This window comes from Chlamydotis macqueenii, chromosome Z (assembly GCF_036417535.1).
Source record: "Chlamydotis macqueenii isolate bChlMac1 chromosome Z, bChlMac1.mat, whole genome shotgun sequence".
Taxonomy (NCBI): domain Eukaryota; kingdom Metazoa; phylum Chordata; class Aves; order Otidiformes; family Otididae; genus Chlamydotis; species Chlamydotis macqueenii.
The window spans coordinates 4,027,060-4,037,678 of record NC_141593.1 but is presented as its reverse complement, the minus strand read 5'-3'; the positions used below and the strand labels follow the sequence as shown (position 1 = coordinate 4,037,678).

The window sequence follows — 10,619 nt, the reverse complement described above, 5'->3', positions numbered from 1 at the left end:
CATATCTAGTCCCAGATTCTAGCTATACTGTAACATGTGCAGTCACCCGTAAAGGAGCCCTTTTAACAAAACAATGTATGTTAACTTGCTGAACGATGTGTAGAATGTATCTATTTTGGTCACTGTAACAAAACAAGTTATATATACACATATTAAGAAATCCAAGTGTAAATAATTATACAGTATTTCAACACATAAAACAACTAGTTGCACATGATGTGATATGTAAAGCAAATTGCTGAAAATGTCTTCAGTCTTTGGGATGATCAAAGTATAAGTAACAAAAACTTACAAATAATGATTGAATTTTCATAAAAGAAGGTTTTTGATGCAGGAACAGAATGAATTCCTCTCCTACTCACCCTCATTCCCATGGCTTTTACAGACTCAGCCCCTTCCCCCAATAAGCCACAGGTGATTTTTTGTAGATCTAGCAATATATTTTAATGAGGTTATCTTCTTCTCTATAACAGCACTAGTAAGGTTTACAGTGACTGTTTCATAAAACATAGTCTGTTCTTATTGAAGTTTATACTATTTCAGAAGTTTCAAGCTATATAAACTTCAGAAGAATATGAATATGATCCAATTATGTTAAAGTCAAATGAAATTGAAATTCCTTTATTTACTGTGAAAATTTAGTTACCTTCTATTCTGATAATTCAATCCAGTTTCTAATCCCCTCCACTCAAAAAAAAAAAAAAAAAAAAGTCTTGTAGTTACAAGCCTGTAATTAAACATAGCAAAGAAAGAAAACTGCTCCTTGCCTATGGAAATATGTATAGTTTTTCAAGTTCCAATACTTTTCTAAGCTGCTAACCATCACACAACATATGCCATTTGGCGATTTGTCTCCTAGGATATTCACAGATTTCTTTCCAGTGCTCCCCACCTGTTCCTTCTGCTGAAGATCCCAATGTTAACCGGCCAATGACCTCATTCCTTGATCCCCTATCTGAATCTAGAACCAAAAATTCAATGCTTATATCATCAAGGCCCTCACAAGGAATGTCAAAGACAAACAATTCATTGAACACTGCATTGGGGGTACACTTCTTCACGTGGGTTTTCTTCTTAGAAATTCTCTTCTTAGCATGGTACAGGTTCACTTTGACATAAGGGTCTGCAATGAAAAGAAAGAGCACAGATTAGTTATTGAATAGTCTCATTTAGAAATTATTTGTTAAAGTTAATGGTAAATTTTATAACTTAGCAACATAATTGCATCACCATGAGGAGATGTTTCAAGTTATTAAAGATGGTTAATCTAATCCAAGTTTTGTGTTTGCATCTGAATTAGTCCCTTTAAGCTCCCTTTATAGTCACCAAAGATGTAATCAAGACATCAGTGAAGCTTAGGGAGTGATTTATCTGTCCAAATATGAGTGTCTCCTTCATGAGATAAATGCTGCCCTGTAGTCCCTTAACCCTAATAACATCTAATACATGCAAAGGTGGTCTGAAAGTAAATAAAGTTCTAATGGACCCTGACAAATATTTACAAATATTACATATTTATGTGTAACAGAAATCTACTTTTCACACATTCTACCAGGAGGGGATAATCATTAGCATTAATAAGACTCATGCAAAGAAAAGCCTCAGAAAGGAGACTCAATGTAATTAAAATGTTCATTTGCTTTAGAATATGCCACACAAGCATTAAAAATATCAGAATCAATGTCAATCAGTGGCTTCACATTGTTGTTCATGTCTGTTTAAAGGATATTTTCTGACTGTTACTTCTGGCCATCTGTTCCTTTTGATTTTATTAGGTTTATTAGGAGACCTCAACACCATTGATCAAGGAAACTAAGGATTTTGTGGGAATGGAATAGGTTCTGAGTAAAAGAAGTTCCCATCTTCCTAAGGAGTCTGAGTTATGCAATTGTTTATCTGACTCCATAGAAACACCATTTCACCCTCCTCCTTGTTGAAGATTTATTTTGGGCTGAGGGGAAAGTCACAGAGGAAATAAGAACTGTTGTGAATACAGTATGTTACTGACACCAAATACCTACTGAAACTGGCCTTGCTGATGAGCAGCCAATAATGAAGAAATGTCTAAATTAACTAGATGTCCAGGTGTAGCATGACTGCCTGTATCTCTTAGAAATATTATATTCTTATTATAGTTAGCAAAGTTGTCATAAGGGAAGCAGGGAGACCAAGCAGAATTTATAGCTTTACTCATAAGAGGTACAGTAAACATGTAGTTTGGATGTGCTATATAGGATCCAGGTGGCTGCTGAGACTAGGAGGGCTTTTGTTTTCAAGTTATTTTCCCACCTGAGTGAACCTCAGCCAGGCTTGCTGTCATGCTGTCTTCATGAAACCTCCACTATCTGCTGTGACTTTGGGGTTGATTACTAAAAGTACATATGCTCTCTTATAGTGAAGTAAACTGTTGGGCTCCATTTATTTTCTTTCTCCTTATGATATGTGAATAAAATTTAGATCAGAAGAAGGATTTCAATGGAACTCACCATGTAAATGGGACTTATCTATAGTTTTGTTGTGTTGGATCCTGGATGGGTTAACATTCTAGGTAAATTGCAGCATTTCTTGGTATGAGAAGTAGAAAGATTGTATTATTTGCTCTAGTAATTATGATTCAGTGATCCTGAAATTATTTCATATTCTGCTTCTTTCAGAAAAGTCCCGTGAAATGAAAGAATATCGGTCCTATACAGAGTCAACAGTAGATGTGCTACTGTTTGTATAGCCCTTTGTTATGTACTGTTATTTTTGTGTGGTTATCTTCTCCTTAGTATACTGTACATTGAATTTTATTCTGTTGTTGTTTTATCAAGAATTAATGTGCGTATAAGTGCAATTCTAGTATTGGCTTCAAAGGAGGTTTTACTTAATGCAAAATGGCACAAGACCAGGAGAAGGGAGTGCAAAAACTGCTCCTTCTTAGTGCACCTCAGGTACAGCTTAAGATAAAGCACAGGTGTTATGTTATAGCCTGCTTCCAGCACTGGCATAGTTCACGTTTCACCTTGCCAAATAAATGTTCATTCTCAGTGGGCCAAATTCAGCACAGATGTAACTGGTCGCTTTTCTTGGTGCTAAGTTGAAATAAAGCATATGATGATCTCACACAATACTGATCTTCTATAAATAAACTGAGTTTTTAGATAAATAAAAGCTTTTAATATCTGCAAACAACATTCCATACTTATGGCAGATGGGTTCTGTTCAAGACAATCACAAAACTCATTGGTTTCCACTGCTAGCAGATGTCATGTTTTTTTAACATATGATTGAAGAACAATGTGTAAAATACATACCCTGTAAAATAAAGAATTGACCTAGATATTAATAAAATGAATAGGCTACAAATAATAGAAACACCATTTCTGCACTTACGGACTATTTTTAGTCTTTGAAATGCCATATTTCAGCTGCCTTATGTCTGTTTGTTTTATATTAGGGCACATTCACTAGTAAAACCATTACCTGATAATCCTGACACATCAGACTTAGGTAGATGCCTGGCTTTTAAAACAACCACAGTGAGCGTGTTTGTTGTAGACTGATAACAGAGAGAGATCAGTAATTCTCCACGCCCAGATGATTTCTGAGGAAATGAAAGAAAAAAAAAAGTCTATTTATCAGCAATTATATTGACCAAGCTTTAAACCAGGATTAAGAAGTTTCATGAGATGTCACATGTACATTCTGAAGCAATGTAAAAAGAGTCATGCTGTTTTACATAGCAAATATTATTTCCTTCTACTGTAGTTATATAACTTTTCTTACGGTTGGTTATTAGACCGAACAAAAATAAATAATAAATAAGTGACAATATAGATTGACATTACATCATTAGCTTCAGAGATTAGAAATTAGATCCTACATCCTGAGAAAAATGTCTAAATGAAAGAAAAGCATCTTAAGCAAAACAAAATTCTGTAAAGATATATTTAAAAAAATGAATAAAGGTAAATTTAAACAAATCTTCAGTAAAGAGTTTTTAAACAGGAAGTGTTGAAAGAGTGAAATCTAATCCCTGACACTTTCTAAAGTAGTATAATGCACATGAAATAAAGATGAGATCAAAGACTTTCTCTATGATTATTAGATCTGAATTCACAGGAGTAGTTTATTTCACAGAAAGGAGGAAGGCAAGAGAAACAAGCAAAAATAATACCTTGTATACCAAAAAGCCCAATAAGTTATCAACAAAATATCAGTGATATAGTTATAGATCTTGTAATATAGTGATAGAATTGTAAAATAACAGTATTAATTATAGGTATATTGTCTGGTAGACACTTATTTAATTTGGCAGTATGCTTGCTCTTTGAAAACAATCAAATTGAAAGTCAATACATATTCCATTTCTTTAGTAGAGATTAAGAGACATATGTGTGATGCATGTACATGTCTGTGGTTCAGTTGTGATGGCTGTAAATGATCTTTGCATTCTGAAATGAGACGAAATGTTATTAAATAGTTTTAATCTGGTGAAGTCAAGTATGTTTTACCATTGACTTCAGTAAGGCTTTGGCTTCTTCCTCATATCTTACTGTCCTTAGTAGAGGTGCAGCCTGTGTCACAATTCTTGAAAGAGAAGGTAGTAATGGCTCTGAAGTGCAAGAATGTACTACTGCATTTCAATTCCCTAACTAAAGACTACCTGCATTCTTTAAGAATCTACTATAAAACCCAGGTAGTTGATGTGAAAGTTTCACACTGACTTCAGTAAGCTTTAAGAGAGAATGATTTCAAACAGAAAAGAGGAGGGAGGAGAAGGGAAATAATATATAAATCTTTGCATTCTTTCCTTTTAAAGCAAATTAATGTGAACTGAGGCTTCTTCATCTAATGTAAATGGGTTCGCTCAAACCTGCTGGACCAGCTGAATAAGCAAGTAGCATTTAGGACATTAGCAATTTCTTGCAACATGCTTATTGTAATGTTCTTTTATTACATCTGTGTAATTGCTTCCTCATACTGCCATTACGAAAGCATCTCAATGACTTGCATGATGAGCTTATTCCCTTTTCTTTCCAAGATGCTAAAAGCATTACACAAAAATCATAGCTAACACTAGCACAACTCTTTTAAAATTTAAATAAAAAATATGTTACCCTAACATTTCTTTTGATGATCTCTCTGTCCATTAGCAGCCTTCCTTCTGACAATTCAATTCCTGTGAGGGGAATGAGGACTTCTCCAATGACATCATCTCTGGAAAACCTGTCAAAGCTCAGGATCATAAAATGAAGCGTTAAATCTTGAATTTGGCTATAGGGGATTCCATAAAATGTGAAAGTCTCATCGAAAGCTGGATCTAAGGTTTTTCTCAGCACTCTGGTTTTCACCTTGTGCTTTTTCTCTGGCAGGATTGTCATTTTGATGTAGGGATCAGAAGTCATTGACTGTTCATCCATTGCTGGCAGCCCACGTGCTTCTTTGATGTTGACTACAAATGCCTTTTTCTCGAAGTTGTACTCTAAGGAGAAAAAGAGAGTTCCTAGCTTGTCTTGTTTATCTTCAGATGACAGGGAAGTGATAGATTTTAAACTATCAGGAGATACTGAATCTTTCTTCCTTTCTGCAAAGTGTTTAGGAGACGAATTTTCAAGATCTGGAGAGCTTTGAATTTTAGGGGTTGTTTTGGGGAAATTGCCATTTAGATCTCTCTTCTCGAGGTCAAGATGGAGAGAATTCTTTGGCATCACTGATTTGTTTTTTGCTTCACTTTTATCATCAGCTCCAAACTTCTTCTTACTGTTGAGATTCTCAGGGTAAATATCAACCCCCTTCAGAACATGGACAAACTTATATGGAGGGGTTTTATTTGATTTGGAAGATTTACGTTGACAGCAGATCCAAGCAAAAAGGGAGACAGAGAAGACAAGGCCAAATGCACTAAAGATCCCAACCACTGTAGGAATTTCATCTGCAAATCAAATAAATAGCAACAAGCACATAAGCAGCAATGCCTTGGACTCTGTGTGATACTTAATAAATAAGAATTCAGTAAAACACACTGATACGAGATGGTGATAACAGCAGGACTGCCAAAGTGAAAGCGCTTTGCATTGTACATATTGCTCGCCACCTGCAGGCATGAAGGTGTAGTCCTTTATTAAGATGCGTTTGTTATGTTAGTATTTTTCTTTCCACAGAGTGTTTGGGAGGAAAATACTATTCCCATCCTAATAGTAATAACCATTAGTAATTGTTCGACTATCTCATCCCTCTTGTGTAGTTTCTGAGATTATATGACTGTGAGTAATATCAGCTCTCAGAAGGTTTCAGCTTTGAGTTTACATAGCTTTTTTGGTTAGATAAAACAGATCCTGAAATATGCATTACTTATAGATATATTGTCTGCTTTTCACACTGATTCCCAGAATACTTTGTACATCCAATTAACTCATTTTTTATGGTCTGATCCCATAATTGCCTGGAGGTACCTATTGAAAGAACTGCGTTTAACTGGAGGTTATAACACTCAACAGTTTCAATGGAATTTTCAATATTTTGTAAAAGAAAGTCTATCAAGAAAATTTAAAATAATTATATACCAAGTGTCTTTTCCAGATTCATGTGACATTGAGCAATCACATATGAGCCCAAAGCTGAAAAACTATTAAATATACCATTGATAACATCTAAGTTCTAAATTTAAGACGTTATGAATCAAAGCTATGGGGAGTTTACAGAAAGGGTCACTACTTTTTAGGACTACGTAAGAAAAACATTAAAGCATAATTCTCTTCTACCTTAATACGAATCCTATGTTTAAGCTGAATAAAGATAAAACTGAGCAAGTGTTACAACCTCAATTGTCATGTGGATGCACTAGTTACATATAGAGTATCATTAGCCCTTCAAAGCATTCATCGAAGGGGCAAATGAGCACAACTAATTGGAAATCCAATTTTGCCCATAAGTAACATTACTAAGTGAGTTTAAACCTCCCTCAATGTAACAATCAGAGCTTAATCTTTACTCCCTGCCACAGTGGAAGACCAGCAGAATATTAATGGAATTACGTTGTTTATGCATAAAGGCAATTGTGTAACAGTTCTTGTTCTCTCACAAATGATTAGCAGATCATTCTGGATGAGAAAAGCAAAACTATTCCCCTCTATGTGTTACTAAATCAGCTTAATTCAGGTAAAAACTGGGCAGATAGATGTGCTACCACCTTTGCTTTTCACTTGGATGATTGAAAAAAAATCCATAACAATACTATCAGAGCAAAGTAGGACAAAATGTTCCAGCACAAAAAGGATTGGGCCTGCCTATTAATTTCTTCTGACAATATTTGTGCCACTTTCCCTTTGCCCACAAGCTGTATCAGTCAACATACTTAACTGTAAGACCTTAATGAAATCACTGAAAATTATATACATAACCAAAAAGTATTTTTTTCAAAGGTAAGCACGTGGCTCTGAGTTTCAAGAATTCCCTGGGCTACTGAGATTTAAATATGTATGGTATAAAGGTAGAAAGCAAGGAGTAATTTAAAACTAATCTGAATACTTTATAGCTTTTAATAATGATTTGCACATTTCCAATACTTTTTCATGAGATGACAGACTTTTTTATAGTAATGGAAATTGTGCTACATTTTAATTCTACAACTACTGAAAGCAATGGTAGAATCAATTTTGTGTTTAAAAAATATTAATTATCTTCCTTAAATAAGTAATTAGACAAGCATGATGTCACAAGTGAGGTTAGGAACATCAAGTGGGTGGGGCAGGAAAAGAGATGAAATGATAACAACAATGGTTTTATATTTACAACTAATTATGTTGCAACCTGAATTTCTTACTGTTGTCATAGTGTAAATCATCGGTTAACATTCAAGGCAGTGTATTAATGGGAAACATCACCTATTGATCCTGGGAGAAGTTATTATTTCAGTTACATGATATAAATCTGGAGTCACTTCAGTTAAGTCAGTGGAATGATCCTTGAATTAAACCACTGCTAAAGCAAATGTAGTCTAGACCAGAGTCAATATTTGTAAAGCAGAGTTCAGAAACATTTCTACTTACTGCTTTTCTGAGTAAAGCTATTTCTGTACCTATTTTATAAGTGCACATATATGACTGTTTCTGAAACTTCTAGTACCACAGTTAATAACCCTATATTCAGTGCATAGAAATGACACAATTGAGAAGTTCATTGTAATCATTGCTATTTTCAGTGAACCCAGACTGATCAAAATGCATCTGTTTAGAAAAAACACTGGCATCCTATATTTTAATCTTCCTAGCAATAACCTTTACAAGAATACTTTTTACTTTCGCTAATGTTTGACAAGTTTTTCTCTACAACAGGAAAAAAGAAATGACAATTATTCCAAGAATGACCTGAACAAAGATTTTCCATGTGGCATGGGATGTATTTACATCACTTAACTCTGAAGCTGCACTACTTTAACCAAGATACAGAAAACAACCTCAAACCTCTTTTATCTGAATATGCACCTTAACAAACATCTTCATTTCTCTTTAGGTGCTTTACCGGGTGGAATGGGTTAGGGAGGAAGGAAGACAGAGAGAGAAAGAAGCAAAAGAAAATAAATTCACACAACTTCTGGGATCGAAGAGAACTGGGGGAAACCAGATTCCTCCCAACAAGCTGCGTGCTGGGAGGTGCAGGGAGGCTCAGCAGAGACTGTCTGCGGGCACTTGGCCTGGGGAGGGGAGTAGCCCCCAGCTCCGCGGGCGGGGACCCGGGCCCGGGACGCACTTACCGAACTCCTGGCGACTGGCGGCGATCGGAGCCATGTTGGCCGCGTGCGCTGTCCGCGGTGCTGGAGACGCTGTCCGCGGTGCTGGAGACGCTGTCCGCGGTGCTGGAGCCGCCGTCCGAGATGTGGGAGCCGCCTCCCCGGGTATCAAGAGACCTGCCCGGAGCGCCAAACGCCCTGCCCTGCTGTCCCCCGGCTCTCTGCTCTCACAGAGCTCGGGCAACCGCCTTTTCCAGCGCAGTTTTTTAAAGAAAAAAAAAATAAAAGAAAGAAAACAACATAAAAACCCACCCAAACCCGGAGCACAAGCAGTGGGGAAGCTAGAGGAGGAGGCTACGAGGGGGCTGGAGGAGAGGGGGGAGGGGAAGCTTCAGTCCTCCCCTCTGCACACTGATTTGCAACTCCCTTCCTGTTTTGGCTCTTCTGAGTAGCTCCGCTCCGAGACTGAAGACGTGGTTGAAACCCAAATTGACGCAATCCTGACGCTACAGGGCTGAAATCAGCACCTTTCCCACCTCCCATCCCCCCTCCCCAACCACCACACCCTCCCTCTCTCTGTCTCTCTCACTTCTCTCTCCCTTCCCTCCCCCCACGCCCCCCCACCCCCTCCACCTCCCCCGCCAGCTCTTTCTGAGGATTGAACACCACTCACTGATTATTTTAACTGCCCTGCTGCAGGTTATGAGCTCCCACCCTCCATCAGATGCAGCAAGTGAAATGTCTGTGACTCAGTCCACTTTGTGTAATGCACGAGTGTGGCTGTTTTGATGGAGTAAGATTTATTTATTTGTTTATTTATCTATCAGCTGGACAGGCTGATAGATAAATAAAGGATATGCTAACTCAGATGGTCCAGACACCTTGGCTCCAACTGTAAGATATGTATTTTTTCCTATGACTGACATGATACACTTACTGGATTTGAATAATGAAAACTCCTGATATGCCTTCTCCTTGTCCCTCCTCTGTTTCGTCCCACCATCTACCCCCACAAAAACACCCAGTCCCCACTTTGGAAATCCTTTTGATCTTCCTCTAGGTCTAGGAAAGAACTAGATCTATCTAGATACCTCTGGATTTTACTAGGTTTACACATCTCTCTCCCAGTCTGGACTGAGAACATGGAGGCAGACCCAGAGGGAGGCTAACAGACAGGAGGAATGGGGGGAAACAGATCAAGAAAGCCAGGCTGCATGTAACTAGAACTGATACAGCATATAATAACCCAAGCTAGATCCTGGTGCAACAGATTTGCAAAAGCCAGGACATGACATCTGACTCCTCCTGGATTCAGAAGGAATCATAGCAGCCAAGTTTGGAGCCCAACTGCTAATTCTGATGCATAAGTGGGAAACAGGTGTTGTTGCCTTCTAAATAGCAAAATCCAGATGCAGGCATAGTCTGGTATGACCTGCTCTATGATGGACCACTTGGAAGCTAGTATGTCTTGATCCACTTTAAAGCATGTTCTTGCTTCACAGTGAAGCTCTTGGTATTTTAGAAAAATTAAAAAATAAAGCCCAAAGATTCATGGCAAGCTAGTGTCAAAACAGAGCTGAATGAAATGCCTGGCCTGTCCTGACAGCCAAAAATCTATTGGTTAGTATTTTTTATGCTTATCTACAACACCTTCAGCAACTTGACCTTGGTGTACACCTACACAATTCCTCCAGGAACAGTCTTCACTACCCCAATCTTCATTACATCCCATCCTCTTTAATAAAACACAGCTTGTAACCACTGTTGCTCTTACAGACACCTGGACTACAATGAATTCAGGTATTAGAAGACTGCAGAAACTGTTGTTTAGCTGTTATTTATGTTTTGGCAGCACAGTTTGGTTTGGGATGTTTAGGTTCACATGTTGGCACCAATACAAGCAAAT

The 10,619-nt window shown here is 37.5% G+C and overlaps 1 protein-coding gene across 1 annotated transcript; it reads right to left on the bottom strand.

Annotated features, from left to right (window-relative positions):
- Positions 1 to 780: 780 nt before the first annotated feature.
- Positions 781 to 8,771, bottom strand: SYT4 (synaptotagmin 4). Its single transcript, XM_010121340.2, has 4 exons — positions 8,738 to 8,771; positions 5,103 to 5,917; positions 3,466 to 3,586; positions 781 to 1,123 (listed from the first exon to the last, which is right to left on the bottom strand). The coding sequence occupies exons 1-4, from the start codon at positions 8,769 to 8,771 to the stop codon at positions 816 to 818; spliced, it is 1,278 nt and encodes a 425-aa protein (XP_010119642.1). The 3' UTR covers positions 781 to 815.
- Positions 8,772 to 10,619: the final 1,848 nt, after the last annotated feature.